Source organism: Medicago sativa, chromosome 3, assembly GCF_051527215.1.
Source record: "Medicago sativa cultivar Bolivia chromosome 3, Bolivia_mono, whole genome shotgun sequence".
Taxonomy (NCBI): domain Eukaryota; kingdom Viridiplantae; phylum Streptophyta; class Magnoliopsida; order Fabales; family Fabaceae; genus Medicago; species Medicago sativa.
Genome location: NC_140751.1, coordinates 90,380,413 through 90,407,080, shown reverse-complemented (window position 1 = coordinate 90,407,080; position 26,668 = coordinate 90,380,413). Strand labels below are relative to the sequence as shown.

The window sequence follows — 26,668 nt, the reverse complement described above, 5'->3', positions numbered from 1 at the left end:
ATCCCGAGGTCCGACCCTGGAAGAAATCATTGAATCATAGTAGCATATTAGATCTAATAATGAACAACCAACATCTAATTTATTTTACATATCTTCATCTTTTTTCATTCTCTTCATCATTATCATCATAATCTTCATCAATCGTCAAACCCTTTAGAAGAACTTACAGATAATTACAAAAAATTACAATAAAAAATGTCAATAAACTTATAAAATGTTGAGCAAATGATATGCTACTCGATTTTGTATTATTATAAATTTATTGCATATCAGAAAAAAATTATAAATTTATTGACATTTTTTATTATAATTTAAAAAATGTAAATCGAGTGGGATATCATTTGTTCAACATTTTATCCCACTAATTTAAGTAGTTGAGCACCGAACATGAACAAGGTCTTAGGCCATGCAATAACAAAAGTGTTTCATGCACATTCAATTGTTTTCTATATTTGTGACATTTGATTAAACACATGCAAAATTATGGTTAATTAATCAATTGAGTATATAGTTAATTAATATTACATTGAACAATGTGAAATTGTAGTTAATCACGTAGATAAATTAACAACGTCATCTACTTAATCATTTTAACATGTTTTGAATATATTAATTTTTGTATATATCATTATAATTATTAATTACATTGTAAAGTTTGAACCCCTGACTCAAGGTCTTGGCAAAGTCACTGGTAACAATGTAACATATAACGATAAAATGTTTACAAATAATATGATAAAATCAAAGTGATTAAAATATTTATATTTACAGCATTGACATCTAAGTTATTGATTGAATATGTAGTTGATGAAAGTTGATCAAAGTGACGTATGAACATACCATTCTCTTCCATTTCATTGCCATTCTCTTCTATTCGGTGTTAGTTTTTATTTTATTTTTGGGTTAGCATTTTCCTATATTTTTTAGTTTAACAACTTGTAGAATCAGTTAATGGTTAAAGAAATAAAAAGAGTATGTTGTGTCAAATCATTATTTAAGTGTCAAAATAGTGTGTTAGAGGATGTGATACTAACATTTCCCTTATTCTTATGTTTGTGGAGTGTTAGCAAGATGTGATGTAGAAGAGTTGCAAATTATTTTGGGTGTTCCATGAGACTAACATAAGTTCTACTAAAATTAATTGTAACTAATGCCATAAACGAAGGAACATGAACTCCAAAATGTAGTTAAACGCCAAGTTTTCAAAAAAAAAAATTTACATCCTCCACCTCTTATAAAAAGATAACATGATGCGAGATAGTATTCATAGGTTAATATTATTAACTTAATAATACAGATTTGAGTGAAGACTGTAGTAGTGTAGTATGTGGTAATCATGAACAAGACACGCTTTGGGATTTTATTCATTTTGTTTATTCTCCTTGCATCTAGTAAGTCTTATATAAGTGCATTTTGGAATAATTGATACGTAGTTAATGAAATTTGCTAGTAAGTTGTATTTTTGTTAATCATATTAATGACTGATCGATGAATAAATGCAGATGGTGGTACAAGCCGAGGAGTTTAACTTTGCTCCATTTACTCCGCTCCATTTTAAAGTTGAGAGTTGTTTGTCGTCGGTATAAAGGGATTTGTTTAAGTGATGAAAGTTGTTTTAAAGCTTGTAGTTTTGAAGGTTATGCATGTGGTCGATGCGAAAAACGCAGGCCATACCTGGGTGGTCACTGCTGTTGCAAAAAGTCTTGTTAACTCAAGTTGGTGCTCGCGGTGCTCTGTCTTGTGTGTTTCTCTTCCATTTAAAGTACAATAAATTCACGCGATTTTCATCCAATAATATTCCAATTGGAGAAGAAATGGAATCACAACTTTCAAGGTTTGCAAAGAAATTACGCTGAGGAAGGGGAAAGAGTGGGCCGTGTTCTAGTATTCCAATTTTTATTTTGGATGTACGATCAAATAAATTAAACGGTTGAGATTTTGGTGTACGTATCTAGTAATAAATTAGAAGGAGTCTCTATATCATTTAAGCAAGCCTAAGGGGAGGTGAGTGTAATTTTAACTAGTGACTCCATGGTTCAATTCAACCAACAACTACCCATTCATGCAGTACCTTGATCAAATCGATCACCATACTATTCTTAAAACATAAAACCGAATAATTACGTGAAGTTCAAGAGAATTATGCTTCAGAAAAAATTACAAAGTAAATTTGAATCCAATTTGAATATTTAATCCTTGCAATATGAAGTTCAAGATATAATATGGTCATATATGAATATTTTTGATTCACTTGCATATTTTCGTGTAAACCAATGATCATGTCATGAGCTGAATAAATTCATTAAAACTAAATGGAGCCAGAAAAATATATCACAAGTAGATAATTTTATTTAATTTGCTCCTCCACTTCTCTAAGAAAAGCTTCAATTACGCAAAGCTAGTACATTATACCAAAACAAGAGACTACATAAATTTATTTGTCTTAATAGCATGTGGCATATTGCAAAGCCATTCATTCAACAAAGCCTGGTGCAAAAGCAACGATGGCGCAAGCCCTGGCATCTGCCACCAGAGAACCCTTCGTTCCTGCAAACAAGTGCACAGTTGTGGTCACCTACACATGCACCTTTGTATCCATGGCTCTGTGACTCACACATCCTTGCTTCTGCATGCATTGCCACTTCTGCAATTTCATTCATTCAAATAATCAATACAAAGTTATAATACAATAAACATGTAAACAAGTAAGAGAGTGAAGTAGAATGAGAATATTACGCGAGGAAAAAGCAATGAGAAGCAAGAAAAACAGGACAAGTGATTTCCTCTCCATTGTCTTATGATAACACCTCTTCAAGCTGTTCTTCTCTACAATCAGTGAATCATGTGACAATTGAGGTTATCTTTTTATAGATGGTTTTAAGCGTGCACGACATGTCATATAAGCATTGGTGATGATGGTTTTGAATCTTTTGATCAAAGAGACATTGGGAATGGGTGATATCACTGATATGATATATATTCACGTGACACATAGCAGCATGCATGCTTGGACTTGTACATGTTCAAATGCGATAATCTGAAATGGAGTTGTCGTTTTGTAACTTTATTTTGTGAATGGTAAGTCCCAAGGAGGAACTGTTTCATGTTTTCTCTTATGGTGATTTAAGACATTGATTGGTTGGTTTGGTATTTGGTTTTGACAGTGAAAACACCAGCAGCAGTTTCACATGCATGCCACCTCTGCTTAATCTCATCGATATTTGCTCAAAAGACCCTAACTGCTCACCAGCCCCCTCCAAAATCCAGCAATTGAGCGACGATCACTTTCTGGCTAGAACAGAAGCAGAATGCACAACATAAGTGACATGTGATACATTGCATTCAAACACAACAAATTCAACACTCAAATTCATTCAACTTTCAAATAACATAAAATTTGTGAGCAATTTAAGGGGCTTTTGAGCAACTTTCAATCTCATCTCATGTCCTCCCAAATAATTATGTGGTAAATTATTTGGAATGTACATTTTCAGCAAAATTATAAATTAGTTTGTGTGTCTTCAAGTTGTGTATTTCTGAAATTAATTATGCGATTTTGTAGGAATATGGAGGGTAGATAAATATTTTTTTTCCTTTTGAGTAAAATATTTCATTCAAATATTCAATTAAAAAGGGTTTTTGTTAACGAATGTCCTAGTAATTCAATTTTCATTGCATTGAATATATAAACCGTAATCAAATTAATCATGAATTAGGGGGGTGAGGGAAAAATGCTAGCTCAACTGGTTTGAGATTAAAGTAGTTTATAAGTTCAAATATGCGCAACAGAAAAATACTAACATTAAAAAAGAGTGATGTCATATCAGGCGACACATTTGTCCCGAATTTTTCAAGAACAGCACGTGTCTTCTTCCTATAGGAGAGTCAAAATTTCAACTCCAATTGGGTGGAAAAAACGGTAGGTTGTTGGTATTAATTTTCAATTATAAGACACATTTTTCACCTCGTGAAGCTGTCACGATTAATTTCCTTCGCGAGGTTTAGCATTATTCTTAAAAAAATTAGAGTTAAATATGTTTTTAATCACTACAAAATTACAAGCTTTCAAGTTTAACCCCTACAAAAAAATTATTCACTTTTAGTCTCTATTTAAACTTTATAGGGACTATTTTGGAGGACTAAAAGTATATTCTTTTTGTAAAAAGATTTTAAAATAAGATCTATTCTTACTAACTACAGTATTGTGAAGGACTAAAATTACCATTGATATTTTATAGGGACTAAACTTAAAAACTAATGATTTTGTAGAGACTAAAAACATATTTAACCTAAAAAATTGTTACTCTTCATCCAATTATCACTAATAAACAAAGAGGGTGAAATTGCAAAGAAACGCACAATATCCAATTCAATACTCTCTCCATCTCTAATTATAGGCACCTTTTCAAAAAAAAAAATTTATTGTCCTTAAATATAAGTCCGCATATAAATTAGTACGTGCATTTTTTTCAAACATAACTCTAATTAATACTATCAACTTGTATTAGAATATGAAAAGTCAAATTAAATACACATATAAACAAATGAATAGATACATTAACTACGTTACAATTTTTTTTTAATATATGTGAAATTGGTTAGAGGGGCGTGTAATAAGGGACGCTGGGAGTGATAACATAATGCTTACAACATAAAATTTCTATAAATAATATGATAAAATCAAAGCGATCAGAATACTCATGTCTACAGATCTGTAACGTTGACACCGAAGTCATTGAAGTTGATCTTTCAATATGAACCAAATAAACATCGTATCAAGACATAAAATCAAACAATATCACACCAAGACGATGAACAACTCAATGTCACACTCAAACGACAAAATCACAAAAAACATAAATAAATAAATAAATAATGCTTCATCTATATTAAAATCGCTATATTTTGGAAAGTATACAAACAATTTTGCACAAATTTAAAAAATAAAAATCTCATTAACAATAAAAATTCAGTTTGATTCTTTCAAAAAAAAAAAAAAATCCCTCATTTGCCTTTATTGTTTGCTGGGTCATAAATAATCTTGTGAGGGCATGCATATTAAATAATCTTGTGAGGGCATGCATATTTGAATAAGAAGGGCATGCATATTTTAGAAAGAGTATAGCCAGGCTCATCAGAGATAATTGAACAACTCTTAAGGCTTCAAAAATCGCTCTCAGACATAACAAAATGATGAAAATATTTTTAACGACAGTTAACTGTCATTTAAAAGATTTTTTAAATCGATTGAATTTTTATTTGCCTTTATTGTTTGCTGGGTCATAAATAATCTTGTGAGGGCTTGCATATTTTAGAAAGAGTATAGCCAGGCTCATCACAGATAATTGAACAACTCTTAAGGCTTCAAAAATCGCTCTCAGACATAACAAAATGATGAAAATATTTTTAAAGACAGTTAACGGTCATTTAAAAGATTTTTTAAATCGATTGAACCGATTTAAAAAATAATTGAATCGATCTAAAAAGTATCGAACGACAACAATTAACTAACACCGGTTAAACGATCAGCACATAAGCACAATTCAACCAAACAGTATTTGCAAAAAAGAGCAATTTCCGAGATAATTTAATAAGAAGGTGGATTCAACGTTGTGAATAAAACCCACTCTTGTTTTAGGCCCATTCCCTTATCTAAAGTTTCTTTTTCGAAATACTATACTCATATTTTACCTAACTAGTATTTCCACCCGTGCAACGCACGGGCGAACAAAGATTTTCTGTGGCGTTAACAAATTATTACTCTGAACATACCACCAAAATAAAAATATATAATGCACTTATTAAACAAATCAAATGTTATTGTCTTCATGAAAATAAGGAAAAAATAGACAATAATTTAAATATAAATATCATGTTACAAATCTGAAGGACTGCAGTCTGCAATTAAATCTACTTTACCTTCGTTACACAATATTGTTGAGTAATCATCAAATCACCACATGAGTTATAACTCTAAAAAACAAATAGTAAACTTATATCATATAATCCATATAAAACTTACGATGAATAGACAAATTATTGAAATACATGTAGCCTCTAGGTGTTTGAGAAATACAAAGTTTTCCACATAAAGAAATATATTTAGCCTAAAATATAAAACTTTGAACTAAAATCAGATACATGTAGCCTCCCGTGTTTGTTTGAAATATAAAACTTTGAATTTAAATCAAATACATATTAAAATCCCATGTTTATGTTAGGTGTGAATAGTAGCACCTAAGTATTAATATTCTGTTTGGAAATAACACGGAAATAAATTAATAATTTTGTTTGAGACAAAAGAAATAATAAATTAATACTCATAAACCATAAAATAGAGTAGTTAATAGTTTATACACACGATCCTTGTAAAACAGTTCAACATGATATTAAAATACCTAGATAAAGCATGAATTTTGAAAACTACATAAATAAGATCCAAAGTATCAACCAAAAAAGCCAGGCCAAGTAACATTAGTCTAACATTGGTTGCCAATACAATACAGGCCACAAATTAGTTAGAAATATAACCAAATTCTTAGCTAAAACTGCAGAGTGGTTTTGAATAGATTGAGACATATGTTGATGTCTTCAGATTCCTTCTCATCATGAGAGCCACTTTTTGATGATGAACCAACATCATCAAGTCCAGCTCCCTTTCTAATAGCAACATCAGCAAGTCCAGCTTTTTATATCCAATAGTAACATCATCAAGTCAGCTCCCTTTTCAATAGTAACATCTCCCTCAGTGGTCAATTCCTACATAGTATTTTGCCGAGACTGGTTAGTAATGTTCAATAGTAACATCTCCCTCAGTGGTCAACTCCTACATAGTATTTTGTCGAAACTGGTTAGTAATGTTGCAACAAATTCATCATTTGAATAGATAGGTCACCAAGAAAGAACCAAACAACAAACTACGGAATAGATTTGTTCAATTAAAACCTGTTTTAAGGCAAATGATTTACTTACGCATCATATTCAACTGTGAATTTTGTAAATACTTTAATAGTCCAAACTACATTTTTGGGTATTTCAAATATGCAACCTTAGGTAAATCTTAAGAGATAACAAAGCTTCTCAAATGAAATAGTAGAAATTGGAGAACCAAACCTCAACCTAAAAACACCATATAAGAAAAGTGGGCTCAAGTTAAATGGAGTCTAATCTTGTTCAAGATTTCCTTTGTCTCCATGTGTATATAAAATATTGTTATCACTAACTATTTTCCTCGTTTTTCATACAACACCAATAGTATGTAATCTTAAATAAGCAAAATATAGTAAATACAAATAGTATGTAATCATTTTCTAGTTAACATTGGAGATTAGACACAGAGGAAAAATAAAACAATAAGATGAGGGTAAAGTTCATTACCCTCTTTCAAACTGCTCTTTAGCCAACTCCATGAAAGAAATTGAACATCCTCAAGAACATTTTCAGCAGAAGCATTTATACCAAGAGGAAAGCATACAACATAATCATCCAATTGTAATTAACTTAAAGAAAAAAGGGAAGATAATAATATAAGATAGACATAACTTAATTCCAGAGCATAGGAAGAATCACTAAACTTGGGTCATCTACAACTACATGTAAAAAAGAATGAAAAGAATAAAAAAAACATGTTATCAATTTAACAGATTTGAAGAGTTAAATATACATAAATCTGCATCTTAGTCAAAATGGCTTCAAGAATAAAGATACTAAATAACTAAAACAGTACATGTACCTTAACAATGATACAAAAAATAATCTTATAACTAATTTTTGTGAAAATCACTTCTAAGATCTACCTATCTTTCTATATGCATTGAAAAGTTATAGTAATGTCTCTTTAAGTTGGACTTTTGTTATTTGATAGAGCAGCGTGCACAATGTGCATGTGTGTAACTCAGATGTGTGTACAATTATATTCAATCAAAGAATACCCTTTTATAGAAAAATATCATACAAAGAATATCAAAGAAAAAACCAAAAGAAAGAGTCATATTTAGATCAAATTTTGAACTTCAACATTATGCAAATATATAAATATTTGGCTAAATCCCACTCTCATGAAAATGGTAAAAGATTCTAAACTCAGCGGATTAACTTAATGCAAATCACAAACATTCAAATTAACTTTGTTAGGCTTATAAATACTCATGAGGTTCATATTATTGACCTATTTGAAAATTATGAGTATGTGAATCTGGTTCTAAGATTCACATACTCGTAATTTTCAAATAGATCAATAATAAGTCAATTTCATAGTTGCTAGTAGTCCCATGAGTTAATTTGCAAAAACAGCAGAATTAATTTGCAAGGTTTGATCCTTTATTTTTTAAGAAAAACTATGTCAGGAAATAGAGCTTGGCATTATTCATGTAGTGAAGTCAACTTGTTTAGGTCAAATTTAAAAACACAATACGAAATAGAGTTAACAATATCCAGTATATATACCTTTGAACATTTATAATGCATATTTAGCATGAAGACTTCATTTTTAGAAAACTATATGCATCGGCCAGAAGTAGCCACACATATATGTAAACTATATAAAATAAAATATAGAGTCCAAGTAACAATATAAATCTGTTAGGCTACTGATGTGAGAGAGTGAAAATTGATTTTGTTTGACTCATTATTGTCCCTTTTTCTTTTTGGCTTAATTGCACTTTTGACCCCCTATTTTTCCAAAACTTGCGGTTACAGCTCCCTAACTAATTTAAATACAAAACAGCCCCCTAAGTATTTAATCTTTGGCAGTTTTGGCCCCCAACGCTGACGTGGCACCTTAGAAGTCGCCTCGTTATGGTTTTATTTTCCTCTCAACTACATGATTCTTTAGAAAAGATTCACTATGTTGCTTTCCCACATGCAGTCACTGGACATTTTGAATGAATTTTTAAGCTTAGGCATTCCTCTCATGATATTCTTCTGAGTTAGCATTTCTAGGCTAGTGAGACTGATGTAAACAAATCTACAATGTCATAGATGAGTAATATCTTCATCAATTGCTTTAAAACAAAACAGGAAAAAAAATATACTTCCCCTGTCTATATTAATTGACACATTTTATTAAATTCACATCTTTGATCATTAATATAATTAATTATCTATTAGTAAAAATAAATATTTTGATTTTTCGTCTTCCCCTGTCAAGCTCCCTTTTGCTTCCACGGTGTTCTCTTCTCCGACCTCCTCCTTGTTAAAAACTTTGACAGCTTGCTTCTCTTCTTTACACCATTTCATATTTTGTTCTTACACCGCAGATGCTCTGAAGCTCATCACTAGTTAGAGTAAGTCACTTAGATTCTTCAATGAAACACACCACAAAATCGAATTTTTCTATCATTGATCGAAGAATCGTCTACGCGATAGTTATTTGATCTATCTAAAAACCATGGATCTTCATCTTGTTCTTCATGACAAGAACTTCAACCTCTCTTCTCTCTAAAGCGCTTGCAACTAAGCTTGTCATACTTTGTTCGAACCTTTATATTTCTTTAGGCCCAAAACTAAGCTATTCACACAGCCACTCATTAGGGAAGTGTGCTCCCTGCTCGCAACAAGCCAGTAAATCTGAATCCGCATTATGTAACCGTCTACCAACGACATTCTACTATCATTCACCATCATTAAAGGATTTTATCCTTCACCTATACTCTTATAACGTTATGTTCACATACTAACTTACTGTGTGTCAGAGTGTCTTTTACGGGCACCCCGTCATTTTAACTACCAACTGCTCACAAAATAAATTACTAAGCCCCTATATAAGTCTATATAATATCTTGACTAACAAAAAAACCTATAGTAATACTCCTTACCATAGACTGGTGATGGTTTAGACGTTAGTTGGTGCCTCACCTCACCATAGACTGCACCATAATTTAATAATGTTTATGACTTAAATCTATACAGCCAAGCCAGATCAAGAGATCAAAGAACTATTCATTGTTATTTTGAGGCACAAACAACCCTTTATTGTCGATCGCTTCCAAAACTTCAATATGAACAGCAAGAATACACAACTTTATGAGGTGGTGGAGTAGGGGCTTTTATTTTCTAAAGTGTCTCTTTTCACTTCATATATCTATTTCATTTCCAAATATCTTTATTAAAAATTGGATTCCACTCAATCTCAAACCCATGCTTGTCTTTTTTCCCCTTCTTTATATTTTTCATTTGTTGATGAATGAAAAGACATAAAAATATTTGGTTAATGTTGATGACAGGTTGTGTAGAAATTATTGCAAGAGTTATGAATGATTTGAGTCTCTTTCATAATTTTGATGTCAAATAGTGTCCTTTAATTTAATTCTTTTGTGTCTTTTTGAAATTTTCAAAGGTGAATAGCATGTCATGTTAGTATTTCAATGTTCAAATAACACAACGTTGTTACAACGTAACTGTTATATATATCAAACCAAATTTTAAAGAGAAAAAAATGGATATCTGTAGTACAATTTATTTATTTTTAAAAAAAAAAATTGAAAATGGTCATGATTAAAATACTCATAAATTATATGAAAAAGTATCAACTTGGTTTATGCATTTACCAAACGATTTCAATAACTTTTCTGTGGCAAAGCCTTGCTGGTCCAAATGGTGGCCATGCTCGTCTAATTGATCTTTCATTCTTCATGCCTTAAAAGAAGCAAAAAGTGTAATCGAAAAAAGAAGGCAAACAGGTATGCAAAGCAAGTTGAAAATCAAAGGGAGATTAGAATATTGATCAATGATAGATGACACGGAGGAATGAGTGGGTTCTATGATGAAATTTGGTGCATAAAAAGTTAAAGTAGACTCTGTACTATTAGACATTGAATGTTTAATGGGACCTTAATGTCTTGCCAGACACACACTTTGTACTCAAACATGGGATGTTAAAGCTGGGACCAAGTCTCTGATTTTTTCTAAAGAAAACTAATACAAACTCACAAGTTATATAACTCTTGCTGTAATATTCTCAATGACACAGCTTAAAGAGTTAGATATCTATAATTTAAAGCAAGAAATGTTGTTCATCCTACCAAATATCAGTCTTTAGGGACCCCATTTCTCCAAAATTCAATTTGTTTGATTCCTTGTATGCTGGAACCATTGAGCACATAGTTTATGGGTGTACTACTCCAAAATGACAAATACATGTGCAGTATTGTTTAAGTTTCCAAATGAAATTAAAATCCAATGAACAAGTGGACAAATTTTCCAAGGCAAAATAAAGAATTTATTTTCCAAGAACAAATAAAGACGGCCCTGAAGTCTAAACTCTAAATAAATTACTATGTCACATATTCTAGAAGTCCAAGTGCATGATAATATAAATATTCGTTTTTCCTTTTTACTATTGGGACACAGATCATGACAGTTCAAACATATATTTAGACATGAATATAGACAAAACAACAAGCATATAGATCAAATTAGGCCCCACCAAAATTTACAAAGAAATTTATCCAATAAAACAGACCAATAAGTCATCTGCATATATCAATATAAGAATTCAAAAAACAAAAGATCCCCTCAATAGTAATAACCAAAATAATACAGCAAAAAGAATATATAATTATATCTGCTCCAACACAAGATAATGATTAACATTGAAACTTTCTTAATCAGAAGTTGAAGGCTTGGTCTTCAAGCGGTACAAGAGCTTCTTCTTCTTAGAGCTTGAATTGTCAATGGTGAGAACCACTTTCCCAGGTTCACCAATTTTGTAGTTGTTGCAAAGCACTGGTTCTTCTGATGAAGCAATTTTTCTAGTCTTCTGGATTATCACAGTGTAGCTTCCTTCTGAACTTGGTACAAACTCTGCACCATAGCTTATGTCCCACCCAATTACTCTTAGCTCCCATGAGAGTAGACAGTTCTGCAAGTAATTCCCAACAACAAAATTTCAATGCATTATAAAATCACTCAAAGCATATAATAGTATTATCTATTTCGGATTAATTGTCCCTTTAAAATATCAAAGAAACATTAAGTTAATTATCTACTTTGAAGTAATAAAATTAACTATAGAAATGACTGTGTCTATGATTTTGCTAAACTTGGCCAAATCACGTGGCATTGTCATTGTGATTTTGGCAAAAATTGTCCTTTGAACCCTCAAAAAATTAATGTGTCATGGTCATTTTGTTAAGTCATGGTCAATTCAAAATATACTTGTTTGTTACTACTTTTGAACTAAAATGAAACTCTCTTATTCAGTCATTCCAATTGAAGTATGTCTGTTTCCATGTTTATTTTATGATTCCTTGATAAAGCATCTAGTATCTCTCAAGTCAGGGCATAGGTAAAGCACAAATTGTTGCATAAAATAAGGTAAACAAACAAAAGAGGAAAAGGACAAATATAAATATGAAGACCAGAGGAATCCTAGGAAAGATTACACAATCCAATGCAACGTTCCCTTGGATACTCAATCTAAAAAACCAATCAATCCTGACAAAACACAGAAAGGTAAAAAAAAAAGCAACCAAATTCACCTCAGTAACTGGAAATTCCACGGTGTGTTTTGCCGCAGGCCTCACTGTAATTTCTGTAACAGCATCAGTAATTCCAAATTCACCATCTTTGCTTAGTCCACCATATTTGACTGAAAGTTGCTCAGGAGCTATGTAACTGAAAAATCCATAAAACAAATTAAGACACTAACAAACTAGGAAAAAAAGACATGAACAAGAAATGTGTTTAGTTTCATTTTGCTATGTTTTTTCCTTTACCTTAGAAGAGTCTCAGCTGATTTGGAAGGTCCAGCAAATACAAACTTGCTTTTTGTTCTTTGTGTAAGAAAAGGACTTATCATTCTGTTCACAGCTAAGTACCACCATGGCACATTGATAAACACCTACAAAACAAAATCAAATAAAACAAGATTAAGAAACTAAACAATTTAATTTGTATTTGATTAAATATAGTTAAAGAGTATTATTAGTATCATAAAAATTTAAGAACAACAATTGTGGCCGCATCTATTTAGTGGTATCAGGATGTGTTTGTCGTGATTTCAACAAACTCGACGTGATATCAAACATGCAATTAATATAACTGAAACTGGAAATTAAATTATGCAAAGTAAAGTATTAGTACCTGTTTGGCTACAAATTCAGGATAATTATCTTGAAGCAATTGAAGGGCTTGTTTGGTAGCTTGTCTAAGCTCCCATTTGGTAGGTCCAGGAGAATTCTTAAGATCATTAACTTGAACAATAGTGCAAATACCACCAGGGGTAAAATCCAACTTCCTAATACTCTTCTCCAAGACCAGAATTCTCCATTTCAAGAACTTTTCTCTCTTCTCTTCATCAGAAAATGTTTTCTTATAAACCTCCTTGTTATCAAACTCTCCATAAATGTTATAACAAACAGGGTGTCCTTCTTTGTCATATCCATGCATGTAAACAGTTTTCTCTAAATATTCATCACCTAAGTTTTCATCCAATAATAACTCTTCAATTTTGAACTCTTTTATCCAACGGATAGTGTTCTTGATCATTGTGAATGCTTCTTTCACTTTGAAGTCTCTGGCACGTAGAAACTTTAACAGAATCACGTCAGTTCTATCGTCTGCAAGAAGTGGTATCCCCCATATTGAAACCTCTTCTGGTTGTTGTTGTTGTTGTTCCGGTGAAGAAGCTTCCACCACCTTTGGTTCCTCTGGAACTGATGAAGCTACAGCTACAACAGATTCTTCAATTGCTTCAACTGTTTTTGCTCCATCTTCATCTACAGAAGAAGCAGCAACCTCTGTTTCTTTCTTTTCTGCTTCTTCTTTTGGTTGTTGTTCAGCTTCAGTTGTTGTTGTTGGTAGTGGTGGTGTTGATACTTCATCAGTAGTAACAGCAACAACAGATTCTGTTTCAGAAACCTGTTCATTGTTCTGTTCATCTTTCTTGTTGGTCTCTTCAGAAGGTGGTTGTGATTCTGCTTCTGCTTCTGGTGTGGGCTCGGGCTTTTGTTCTTTAACTGGGCTTGGAGTAGTTGAAGGTGGTGCAGAGAATTCATGTTTGTTAAGTGCTTCTTGAATAAGCTGTTTCAGCTCTGTAAGTGCTTTCTTCTCAGCTTCAGGTAGCTCACCAACAATAGTGCTCTCTTCCTTGAACGAACCAGACTCTGGAATTTTTTCATCACCACTGGGCTTTGATACCTCCTCGGTCTCAGCAGTGTTGTTTTCAACGGGCTTTTTCTCGGGCTCTGGGTTGGGCTTGGGCTCATCAGATTCTTTGTCAGCTGGAACAGTGGATTCTGTTTTTTGAGTGACCACCACTTGCTCCTCCTCAGCAACAGGCACTGCCTCTTGAGTTGTGGCTATCTTTGGAGATTCCTCAGCCATAGTTGATTTTGATTAAGACTATTAAGTTCAATAACGATGAAAAGTATTTTGGTCTCACCAAAATTGTTAAATGAAGGAGATTGATGGAGAGTGGTGTAGTGTGATGGGGATAGGATAGAGGGGTTGTTTCGTGGGGAAGCAGTTATAAAGAGTGGGGCGGATGAGAAGGACCAGTCTGTGCCAGATTGGAATCTGGGCTCAACAGGCCATTAAGTGGGTCCATGGCCCGGAAATAACGGTGTTATTTGACTCTCTACCAAACACGGCGGGCCTACTAGCCAGTTACATAGCCCAGCCTGTTAGAATTTGAAGCCAACGGTTCCATTCACATTTCTTTCCAACCCACCCATAGGTTACTTTCTTTTGTTCGTGATAATAACTGTAACATCCCAGACTGCTTACATGACTGCCGACTAACCCCACAAACTAACACGAGTCTTTTCAGCATGCTTTGTCCTCACTCACATGCTTATCGGGAAACTTCCCGGTAGGTCACCCATCCTAGTACTACTCCAAGCCAAGCACGCTTAACTGTGGAGTTCCTATGATTGAGCTCCCGAAAAGAAGATGCATCTTGTTGATATGGGTAGTACCTAACAATTCTTATAAGCCTTCCTTCAACCATGTAGTCCCATACCTACACGGCCTCTGGATCCCTCTCATTCCGATGTGATTCGGTTCCTCCTATCAACGTGTGCCTTGTAACAGCCAGACTTCCCTGGGCTACCCGGCCTTGGCCGACTTCCACTATGGGCTACCCGGCCTTGGCCGACTTCCACTATGGGCTACCCAGCACTGTTACTGGGCCATGTTGTGGGTGTTACAATAACCCTCTTGATTTTTAAGAAAAAAAGTGTTATTTTCATCTGAAATTTTCTTGGAAGGTAAATAAAGTCTAACAAAAAATCGTTTTTAGTTTGAATTCTCCAAATTATCTGGTATTTGGTGGATTTCATTGATCACTTAAGCTCACACATATTTTGATTTTTGATTTATTAAAAAAAGGAAACCTAACAGGAAAATTAAAGTGCATAATTATGCTAGTTTAATTGATTAGTGATATGTGAAAGAGAAAAGGAAAAGGGAAAAGAGGATTTGAATCCGTTAATTGACACTTGATGAGGTTGGTCAGTGATTTACCTTACATTAGTACCTAGGATGCGTTCCATGTTTTCTCTTTTTTTGCCTTGTAATTGTCTAGCTGTACATTCATTTGCTTTCTACTGTGGCCAAGCCGTTGAATTGTTTGTTTTCTAGCTAGACCCACGTGGATCATTGTTAATATCTGATGTGTGACTTTGTGCAACTCTATGATGATGTGTGCTGTGGTTTTTAGCTTCTACTAAACCAGACAGGAAAATAATAGTCCGTGTTTTTTACGATTTTGCCCTTATTAAGGGCATTTTGGTAAATTGGTAATTGAAGCTCCCCTTGGCTATATATATGTGAAAAGAAAAAAAAGAAAAAAAAAAGAAAAGGGTGACAGAAACGGGAACACGGGAGAAAGAAGGGGGGGGACGAGAGAGAACAAAAAACGATCCTCCCTTCTCCGGCGAAAAACGGCGGCTCCACCAATCTTCACTCAAACATCAACAAAATCAACATGCAATCATCTCACAATCAATAATCATCAAAGGAAATTCTACATTCAATCAAGGAATCTGCCTCTTCTTCAGTTTTCCTTCATTATCAAAGGTTTGTTTTCCAGAAATTTTATCTGTTTCGGTTGTAATTTTGCTTGCATGTGTTCATAAAATTGTTTTATTGATTATAGGGTTTGATTTCTTGATTTTAGGGTTTGTTTTAGTGATTCAGGTTTGTTGTCTGTTGGGATTAGTTTTGTGCCCTAATTTTGTATTTCACTGTTGAATTGTTGAATTTGAATTCAATGAAATTGTTGTTGAATTTCATTAGGGTTATGTTTGATTTGAATTTAATTTGATTTGAAATTAATTTTGTGCCCTAATTTTGTGTTTCACTTTGGTTTGTGTTTATGATGGGGATTAATAGTAGAGGAAAAGATGGTGAAGGAATTTCTGGAATTAAAATAAACACTTTGGTTTGTGTTTATGATGGGGATTAATAGTAGAGGAAAAGATGGTGAAGGAATTTCTGGAATTAAAATAAAGTAGCCAAAACAATGTTATTAAAGTTTTTGATTAGGGTTGCATGTTGCAGGTTGTTTCTATGATTTTGTGTTCATTGGTTTTTTTTGTGATTTTATGGGTTCGATTATTTTGTTTTTTATTGATTTTTTGATTCTGGATTATGCTAATTAATGTTGTTGGATTATTTTGGGTTTGATTATTTTGTGATTTTTTTATTCTCATTCTGGGTTTGATTATTTTGTTTTTTTAGATGGACAATGAATTTGAGGATGGACAAGCAACTTCTGATATGATGGCAAGCAGTCAACAAAGGTTAATTTAACAGTTGATTATTCTGGGTTTTATTATTCTTTGAATGTACTGTTTTGATTTTCTGGGTTTTGCTTATGTTATTTTTTCGATTGTGTCTGGATTGTGTCTGGATTTTCATGTAATTATCCTTCTCAAAGGATGAATTTTGTGAATGATTGGTTCTGATAGATAGAATGTATAGTGTATGATCATTGCATGGTTTTTGTGGTATCTTTTTAACCTAAAAGAGATTATTTTTTCAGTTCTCTGGATTTGATTTAGTTTTTTTTTTTATATAGTTCATTACATTTTTAGGATCATAGGGTTAACATATTTGCATGTTCTTGAGTTTGAGTGTTGTTTTATTGTCTCTTTTAAAAAGATGTGTTTTTCATTTTTAAAGGGTTTCATCTTTGTATTTTCTGTTCTTTGTTGGGACGGGTTTCCTTTTGCGCAGCCAGACAACGTAATTTTCATTATGATTGGTATAATGAGGACTACACGGTTAGTTATTGCCTTTCATTTAAACTTTCTTCTATAAATTTTGAACATGTGTTTTTATTGATATTTGATTGCTATTTTGTATGTTTGTTTGATAAATATAGGCTCACTTGACGGTGGAAAAGACCTTGGAATACCAGATGGTGCTCTTATCAATGGGAAGGGACCTTATCAGTATAAATGGGAAGGGACCTTGTGAGTACTGATTGTTTGTTTATAGTAGATGCTTTAATTCGAACAATTCGTCATTTGACACCAAATCAAGATATTGAATTACATTGTGCCATTGGGAAATTTATCTACAATGTCCAGAAACTTATGGTCATTTTCCCTTTTTATGAAAAGTTAGTTAGTGAAGGTCGAATACACATATAATTTTCGTTAGTTAGGTCCTAATAAGCAGCTCATTTGTTTCAGCATCTCTCTTAAAAAACATGTCCTAACATTTTGTTCGTCCCAAAAGTAGTACTATGAAGGTTTCTGTTCATAGCCCTCCTGATGGTATTCTGATAGATGTTAGGCTAATTAAGGTGAAGTTTGTGAACCTACAACACATGTAACTAATTCAATTTTTCCCTAATTAGCAGAAACCTTCATAGTACTAATTGATAAGGCGAAGCACGGGTTTCTGCTATCATAGAACAAATGTAACTTTGCATAGTAGTTAGGCTCTAAGATCATAGATATGTCAACCTGTAATTGATTGCTCAACACTAATTTCAATAACTTTCTCTGAATTTGGTTGCTTTAGTATATGGTTTTAGCAGTTTTTGTTTTGTTTCTATTTTCTTATGATATGAAGTGATTTTGCTATTTGTGGATTTAGTTTCTGTTAAATTGGCGAGACTATCAGTTGGAGGAGCAAAACAGGCTCGAATTGGAATTGAGGATGTGTTGTCATCTGTAGAAGGAGGAAAGCATGATTATGATTGGTATGAATGCTTTATCTATAATTATTTCATTCAATGAACAAATGAGCTCATAGAAATTTGTAGTTTTATTGATTAGTTTTTTATATTACTGAACCTGATATTAATTTCCTTCACTATTTGATGAGTATGTGATAACTTTATTTTATAAACACATGGTTGCATTTACTAAAGCCAAAATTGTTGGTGATAACTGCATTTGATAGGCACATAGCTGCAAATTCCAATTGCAGGAGCTATGAGTTTGAATCATTCATTCTCAAGATATCTTCACAGCAAAATCAACAACAAATGACAAGTGTTTCCTATTGTTTTCTTTTGTTTTAGGTCTGATAAGAAATGGCAGTAACATTAGTTAAGTGTTTGGTTTCTTAGAATGACACTGCTTTGTGTTTTTCAACAGGTGCCTAAGGTAGATAGTTAAGTCACATAAAATACATATCCAAATCATCAATTGCAGTTAAGTTCTGATCCTGATTAGAGCATGGCATTTGTTCATTTGTATTTCTGTTTTGATTATTTTACGTTCTTTGTTTCTTTAGTAGACTGTGATTGATATTTTACTTTAGTTCTATTACTAGACGTATACTTAATCAATTGATCAACGTCCATACACAGGTAACTGAGCCACTTCTGCAAGAAGGTTTTGCTGGTACTGGTCCAGTTGAAGGATGTAAACTTTTTAGGAAAGAGAATGCATATTTTTGTATATGCATGTGTCTTTGTCAAAATATTGATTTGAAATACTATGGATTTGTAACAGAATGGATGATATTCATTCATTACCTCGATCGCATATCTGCTGCTTTGGCCATATTAACTCTCAATGGAAGGCATCTGTAAGTGCAATTCTTCTATAATTGTGTTAGGTTGTTTGGATTTACACTTAGTTAAATTCAATGGTTTGTAGATTCGGGCAACCTATCAAAGTTAACAGGCCATATGCCAGTGGTCAAAGAGAGGATACATCAGGTTAGTTCAGAGATAATTATAAGATACATATGTTTTGAACAAATCATTTTGGTGAATATATTATATAATATATTTCTTTGAATTAATGATGTAGACAGAAAATTCATGATTCATTGAGTGAGAATTCATGTTCTGATTAATGATGTTGTTCTTTGATTTGTTTTGTTTTGGTGTTAGATAGTTCATGCAAAGAGCAGCTGGAAGAGAAGAGAAAGTTGAGAAAGTAGAAGAAGAGGTCAAGCATGATGTTAGTTTTGGTTCAACCCCAACAATTTGTAGAAATTGGTACTTTTTTTTCTTTCAAAAAATTCAAAAATGTGTATTTTTTTATTTTGTAATGCAGATAAAAAAATGTTTTGAATTTGATTTGCTGACATTGAAATGTAAGTTGTATGATCCTTTTGAAAAATCAGTTAAAGAGAACTGTTCAACCATACTTCAGAGAGTAATATGCTTATTTTTTGGAACTTAAACTTATTTATCTTTTAGCTGGCCAAGGTAGCAAGAAATAAGACATAAACCAATTGAATGAGTGACTAAGTATAATCAGTATAGATATGCTTTGTAATGTTATAATTCTACCGGGTTTAGTTTACATGAGCTATTGAATATTAGAGCCTATGTATCAACACTATGACTGACTCTAAATCTTTAATTAGTTTTTTTCTTCATAAAAAAGGATTGGGTAGGAATAGGTTATCGTAAATTCTAAGCCATTGTTGTCAAATAAGCGCTCTATAGAGCTACAGCACAGCGGAATTTGAACAAATTGTTCAGCAATACGCAATTTTATACAAGTGTTATGTCAAATAGTGGTTATAGAGGCAGCGGTATAGAACTGTAGTGTAGAGGAATTTGAAAAAAAAACACTATTTTCTGTGATCCGCAATTGACAACACTGTTCTAAATGTTGTTTGTTAAGTAACAAAACCTAACATTCAGTTTTATGGATAAAAAACAGATGATGACCTATCATATGAAAAATAGAATGTTTGAACTTTGAAATGAATTTTTACGGGCTTCTCTGGATATTTGTTTCAAACTTGATTTATTTATCTCACCTGTCTCTTGCTCTCTAATTCTTATATTTGCCTTCTCATCTTTTCTCTCGACCGTGTTGTGTTTCAGTTAGATGTAAAGACTGCTGAAAGATCTATACTCGATGGTAAGCATTCCATGTACCATTTCTTTATCGACTCCCCCTTTTTGTTAGCTGCCAAATGGAATCTTGTGTGGAATACTCCTATTCTTTATTTTCTTTTATATAGAATTTGAATTGTGTTTTTATTCTGATTTAGGTTTTTGTAAAACTGATGAGTCTCTTCTTCAAGCAAGTGCTGAAGGTACAATTTGAACACTTTAAATTTGTTGATCTTCTGTTCAAGACATGGCTGAACTAAAGGTACAATTTGAACACTTTGAATTTGTTGATCTTCTGTTCAAGACATGGCTGAATCGAGTTTGAATGTGTTGCACATATGGTTTCTTTGTTTTTTTCGCATGCTTTGGTAACAACGTTGAAAAACATGTTACATGAAATTTTCATATTTCTCCATTCTGTTTTCGCATTTAGATAGGATACAAGTTGGTGGCTTATATTTTTGAGAGATGATTTTGTTGTTATTTATTTCTTACTGAAGACTAAGTACTTTTCCAGGGGGGGTGGCAGGAATGTTCTTTAAATGAAGATATTGATGATGATGATGAGGAGGAGGTCTATTTGCAAATTGCAAGTGATGATGAATAAGACTTTCACTTTTCACCAACTTCCTTGCCCAGTTTGCAATTCAGGTCACATATGTTTTAACAATGGTTGCCTTAGTACTGAAAATATTTCTGGCTCTACTTCCCTTCTCTTCACTTTAGTATTATATTCAAAATGAATGTTTTCTTTGCATTTCATCTTCCAGGAACACAAAATCAAAAGGAAGATGGAATGAAGAGATGGGAATGACAGAAGTGTGTGAAAAGAATGGAAAAATGTGGGTAACAACTGGAATTGTTCGTAATGGCAAGATTTACACTTCAATTGAGGAAACTTTGTAAGTTATATCATATGCCATCTTTTTTTTTATTTTTTTTATTTACATTCTACTTGTGAAATTTTACAAGTAGGGAGAATTCACAGTACTTAAATCCATATCCTTGTGTAAGAAACAAATTATATAGTTAGATGTACAATTTTTGTGAGATAATATGATGTGTGTTAGATGCAAAATTAGCTGAAAAAGGAATTTGTAATAATACATTTTTGATAGGATAAAATGTTTTGAAAACTTATATTTACGTAAATTTTGATTTGTCACAGGTATCTTATGGAACTAGAAGCCTTAGATCTATTAGATCATGGTGATAGAACTGTATCTCTAAAAGAAATGTATGAAAAAGTTGATAGTGGGATGTTTGGATGTTGTTGGGAGCTTTTTGAGGCTTACAGGCACCTCAAGTCTCTTGGCTACATAATTGCGCGGCATGATGTTGCTTGGAGTTTGAAAAGTATCAGAAGTTTTCTTATATTTTCTGATCTTGAAGGAACAGAAGAACGCAAAGAATTAGTAGACATGGTTTCCAAATTCGAGGTTTCCATCGATAAGTTATTTGGTGACTTGAAGATTAACGATTTCAATCCAGATTTTGATGTGTATCTTCCTAACAACAGGTTTAGAAAGTCTTATCCCGGCGATCCACATTTTCTGCTGCATTTGTCTAGGTATATATTAAATCTTTGATCATATCAGCGTGATTACTTTAGATTCAAACATTTTATTGTTAAGTGATCAATTTAATGTCCTAATGCAATGGCCTAAAAATCTCTTTCCACAATAGGAAATTACAATTTAATCTCTAAAAATAACTTTTGTCAGATACAATTGCCATTTCCTATTGTAAATTGTGTGCTTCATAGCTTTCTTGAGTAATTATTAGGCATTTTGGAGTAATACCTTAAATTTCTTTTTATTAAGAGTGATGTGCGGAGTTTGTCTATTTCTTCCACTCTCTCCTTCCTTTTTTCCAAAACCCTCCCCTCCCTTCCAAACTCCCAAACAAAGCCTATGAGTGATGTGTGGACTTAGGACACATTAGGTGTATTCATTTAAAAATTTTAACTAAAAAAGTCCAAACTGATTTTTCGGTCGTTGTACGTGAACAACTATGCAAATTTGTCATTAGCTCTAGCATTCCTTCATTTTACTCCTTTATCTGGTTTTAGAAAATCTATTAAATCAGTCATTTCATGTGTATTTTGTTAGGGGTCATCCTCCATCTGGAGCAAAAATTGAAGCTGTTGAGAAATAATATGGTGGCATTCCATTGAAAATTTGTCTGGTCACAGAAGGAAGGGTCAGTTTCTTTTCTTCTGACAAGGTTGAACTTCCTGTTCTGTCCTGAATTTTTGGAATCAATCCTGCATTTCCACTCTGGCCTGATCTGAAAAGGTAGCTAAGGATTGTAATGATAAAAAAAGGTTGCACAATCCAATTATGTGCAAGATAAAGCTTCAGAGTCTGTTGCGGTTAACCTCTCTTTGCAAACGGACTGGATGGTGATCACAATGAGTGCTTGAACATATGATTACTGCATATGTTGTTCAATCTACTATTGTAATTTCATTTTGAAATCTTAGGATACATTAAACATTACAACTAATAGCAATTACTTTCAATTCCTACTGATTTGGCATTCATGCTCTCAAATGTTATCAATCACTTATATGCTCTCTTTTGATGAATGTTGTTTATGAAGTATTAACTCTTATATACTGAGGTATAGTTTAGTTTAGTACAACCTAATGTTGGAAGAATTTGAAGGTGGTATGTAAGAGGATCTGTCCTTTAACGATGACAAGCTAGGACAGTGAGTAATTGCAATCTTATTAAGCTGCGACAATTTTAGAAGAGCTTCAAATCTTATCATGCTAGATATATATTGAACCCGTTAGCTCCAAAAGACATAAATTTCAGTCTCAATGAGTAGTATACTGCTCAAGAAGGACTTAAGAGTTAGAAAACTCGAGTTTCTATGTGTTTTACTAGCATTCAGTCCTGTCAAGCTTTTTTTATTACGCTAATGCGTATAAAGTACGAACATTAACTTTTATGAAATTTTTAGTAAAATTATAGGTATAGATAATAGATATTTTGCATTTAATAGTGTGCAAACTATACTTATCTTTTTTAAAGATACAAACAATATAACAAATATAAATTCTTTATCATGTATTTAACATGTATTCTTGTATTGTTTGTATCTTTAAAAAATATAAGTCAGTCCAAAACCATGTATTTTCCTTGATAATTTATGGGAACATGATTTTTCATTTTCCTTCATATACAATATGAATATATTTTTTTTAGGGTAATAGGTCTTTACCCCCTGTAATATAGGTCATTTCCGGTTTTCCACCTGTAATTTTTTTTTATTTACCCCCCTGTAAAAAATTTTTGTTGTGTTTTACCCCCTAATAGGCCAAACAAAAACCGATTTTGATATGTTGCCACTGTGTATGAATTTAGGATTCTGCAATGCTGTGTAAAGAATTAGGAGGATCTCATGTTTTTTTTCTTTTCAATTTAAATTAAAGTATTTTTAATTGCCATTGTGTATGAAATCTTTTATGCTTATTTCTTCTTATTTTTTAAGTAATCTGGAATATGTTTGAATATAGATTAGAAGAGAGATGTTTTAAGATTGAAAAGGAGGATATGCTCTGTTAGATGAAATGAGGTATTTATTGTAGAAGGAGATTTTTTGAATGATATATCTCATTTAATGTTTTTCTTTCATGTTTATGTGGGTGCTGGGATGTTCTGTACATCATATTGATAGTATCTTTTTTCTTCTAGCTGTTATTTGTTATTTACGGGTGGTGGATCAGATCAAGTACACAGTTCACAATTATTCTACTAAATTAACTTTACAATTATTGAGTTGTTGAAAGGCACTACTTTTCCAATGCACGTTTAGCCTTCTCAATTGTTGTCTTCGCTGCAACTTGCTTTGTATCTCTCTCTACAAATAAAATCCTTGACGTTTTCATTTGTTACTCGTGATAAGCTGTTTTGAACATTTCATTTTCTAACCCGTGATGCAGGAGTATTCTAAATATTGTGTTATGGTTTATAATTATCTGTCATTTTGCAATCTATCCGTCTGATATAATATTTTGTCAAAAAAGTAGCTAACCCCCGTGCGAAGCACGGGTTTGTAACTAGTTTATGATGAAAAAGGGATTACCCCAAACAAAAAACTAGCAACATCTAACAAAAACTAGCGAGAGTGTCTACTCTATAGGTTAGAAAAACAAATTTACAAAATTCAGCAACAACACCAAAATAATGTCATTAAAATTGCTAATAGTTTAGTTGCGGTAACAGAATCATAATCCCCTAATTTCACTGCAAAAGCTAAATTTAAGTCTTTGTTTGAGTCTCTCATCACTCCACTGCATCCTGGGGTTCAAACTTCATTTATTTTGTCAAGGGTGATACATTTGATTAAAGAAATGGACAGAGACTCATAGCATGTTTGCTTCAGCGTTTTTTCGACCCACGTTTTCTATAAAACCACGGCAGCAACCCACGTTAACCCAAAATCCCCCAAACATGTTTTGGTGCTTGCAAACTCCAACCCATACAAGCACCCAAACCATTGCAACGAGGGTTTTAGTCATTTCTCAAGGGTGATATATTGATTAAAGAAATGGACAGAAACTTCATTTATTTTGTCAAGGGTGATATATTGATTAAACTTCATACACCATCGGTTTTATCTTTATCCTGCAAACACTATGAGCTTTTCAAAATAATACATTTGATTTTAATAAATTAAGAACGATTTTTTTTAGTCATTTCTCATGTACCCCCGCCAAAGAGAATTTGAACACAAGCAGAGGCGAAGCTATGAGTGTTTATGGGTAGCTTTGGCTACCCTAAACAGTGTTTTTTTTATTTGAATAATTAAGTAAGTATATTTTGTAATTAATTATTCCAATAATATATATATATATATATAGGGGTTTGCTAGAACACACCCACTAGTTTTTATGTGGGAGTGTTTTAGCAAGTTATAACTAAAAAGTTAATAAATACACCTTAAGGTGTATGTTGTTATAACACACCTTCTAACAAAAACAAGTGGGTGTGTTCTAGCAAATCCTATAGGGGTTTGCTAGGATACACCCACTTACTTTTTAGAAGGAGTATTTTAGCAAGTGAATAACTAAAAAGTGGTTAAATACACCCTAAGATGTAGCTTTGCTAAAACACTCTCACATAAAAACTAGTGGGTGTGTTCTAGCAAATCCCATATAATATATATATATATATATATATATATATATATATATATATATATATATATATATATATATAGAGGGGTGATATTTTGACTCCAAGAGTAAGTGTAATAACTTACTCCAAATCTTGACCTTTAATTGCAATTTTGATTAATGGCTTAGATTAATTGATATGGTAGGCTTTAATTTCAATTTCTATTGTAGTCAACACTTATCACTACAAAATAAAAAAACAATAAATGTCATTTAATTGATTGATTTTTTTTTTCTTCTCCCATTGCTTTTTTTTTTGTTTTCACGTTAAAAGAATTTTTGAGGGTTAATGGTAAACTAAACATCAAAGTTTTTTATTTGACTACAAATTTTTTTTCTTATCCCTTTACTTTTTTTACGCTAAAAAAATTGCACATATATTTTTTTTAAATAAAACAATTGTAAAATTTAATGAATTGTATATTTATTCTTCTACCGTTACTATTTTTTATACCACATATTTTATTTGGTTTCTTTATTATAATCCTGATCTTTTTTTATATTTTTTGTAAACACACATTTTTGTACTAATCTGTCATGAAAAAAAAATATGATTGAGGAAGTAACCCCAGTCTTTTCTTATATCCAATTCATTTACAATAGAAAGAGTTTTACTATTTTTGCTTAAATTTTTTTATATATGCAATTTTTTTTAGCGTAAAAAAAATAAATGGAGAAGAAAAAAAATTGTGGTCAAATAAAAAACTTTGATGTTTATTTTACCATTAACCCACAAAAATTCTTTTAACGTGAAAAAAAAAACAATGGGAGAAGAACAAAAAAAATCAATCAATTAAATGACATTTATTGTTTTGTTATTTTGTGGTGATAAGTGTTGACTACAATAGAAAATGGAATTAAAACATACCATATCAATTAATCTAAGTCATTAATCAAAATTGAAATTAAATGTCATGATTTGGAGTAAGATATTACACTTACTCTTGGAGTCAAAATATCACCCCTCATATATATATATATATATATATATATATATATATATATATATATATATATATATATATATATATAATTACAACAAATGAGTTTTTATCCAAAACTAGTAGAAGTATGAAAGCCAAAAACTGTCTTATTGTTTGATGGGTTTTTCTAACCTGTGCAAAATTGCACAGGATAAGGGGTAATTAATGCACTCACTTTTATAGGTTTTACCACATCTTATTAATAACCAAGTGTTTTTGAAAATTGATTTT

The 26,668-nt window shown here is 32.2% G+C and overlaps 3 protein-coding genes, 2 long non-coding RNA genes and 1 pseudogene across 6 annotated transcripts; 3 read left to right on the top strand and 3 right to left on the bottom strand.

The window, feature by feature from the left end:
* Positions 1-1,151: 1,151 nt before the first annotated feature.
* LOC146941791 (uncharacterized) lies at positions 1,152-1,946 on the top strand. Its single transcript, XR_015032490.1, has 2 exons — positions 1,152-1,391; positions 1,503-1,946. It is a non-coding gene; the product is annotated as an uncharacterized LOC146941791 (long non-coding RNA).
* Positions 1,947-2,298: 352 nt separating this feature from the next.
* On the bottom strand, positions 2,299-2,903 carry LOC146941790 (defensin-like protein 1). The gene is made up of 2 exons (XM_085755632.1): positions 2,737-2,903; positions 2,299-2,644 (listed from the first exon to the last, which is right to left on the bottom strand). Exons 1-2 carry the CDS (start codon positions 2,789-2,791, stop codon positions 2,478-2,480), a joined length of 222 nt encoding a protein of 73 aa, XP_085611758.1. The 5' UTR covers positions 2,792-2,903; the 3' UTR covers positions 2,299-2,477.
* Positions 2,904-6,313: 3,410 nt separating this feature from the next.
* Positions 6,314-8,080, bottom strand: LOC146941789 (uncharacterized). Its single transcript, XR_015032489.1, has 2 exons — positions 7,378-8,080; positions 6,314-6,826 (listed from the first exon to the last, which is right to left on the bottom strand). It is a non-coding gene; the product is annotated as an uncharacterized LOC146941789 (long non-coding RNA).
* Positions 8,081-11,385: 3,305 nt separating this feature from the next.
* On the bottom strand, positions 11,386-14,436 carry LOC146941788 (patellin-3-like). Its single transcript, XM_085755630.1, has 4 exons — positions 13,084-14,436; positions 12,717-12,841; positions 12,480-12,615; positions 11,386-11,860 (listed from the first exon to the last, which is right to left on the bottom strand). Exons 1-4 carry the CDS (start codon positions 14,323-14,325, stop codon positions 11,603-11,605), a joined length of 1,761 nt encoding a protein of 586 aa, XP_085611756.1. The 5' UTR covers positions 14,326-14,436; the 3' UTR covers positions 11,386-11,602.
* Positions 14,437-15,792: 1,356 nt separating this feature from the next.
* Positions 15,793-18,849, top strand: LOC146941787 (uncharacterized). Its single transcript, XM_085755629.1, has 7 exons — positions 15,793-16,020; positions 16,684-16,745; positions 17,186-17,228; positions 17,330-17,420; positions 18,052-18,157; positions 18,558-18,613; positions 18,773-18,849. Exons 2-6 carry the CDS (start codon positions 16,684-16,686, stop codon positions 18,568-18,570), a joined length of 315 nt encoding a protein of 104 aa, XP_085611755.1. The 5' UTR covers positions 15,793-16,020; the 3' UTR covers positions 18,571-18,613; positions 18,773-18,849.
* A 131-nt stretch (positions 18,850-18,980) lies between these two features.
* Positions 18,981-22,533, top strand: LOC146941786 (uncharacterized; annotated as a pseudogene). Its single transcript, XR_015030036.1, has 9 exons — positions 18,981-18,993; positions 19,065-19,126; positions 19,308-19,373; positions 20,255-20,291; positions 20,425-20,470; positions 20,786-20,917; positions 21,037-21,168; positions 21,435-21,836; positions 22,378-22,533. The product of XR_015030036.1 is annotated as an uncharacterized LOC146941786 (transcript).
* The last annotated feature ends 4,135 nt before the right edge of the window (positions 22,534-26,668 follow it).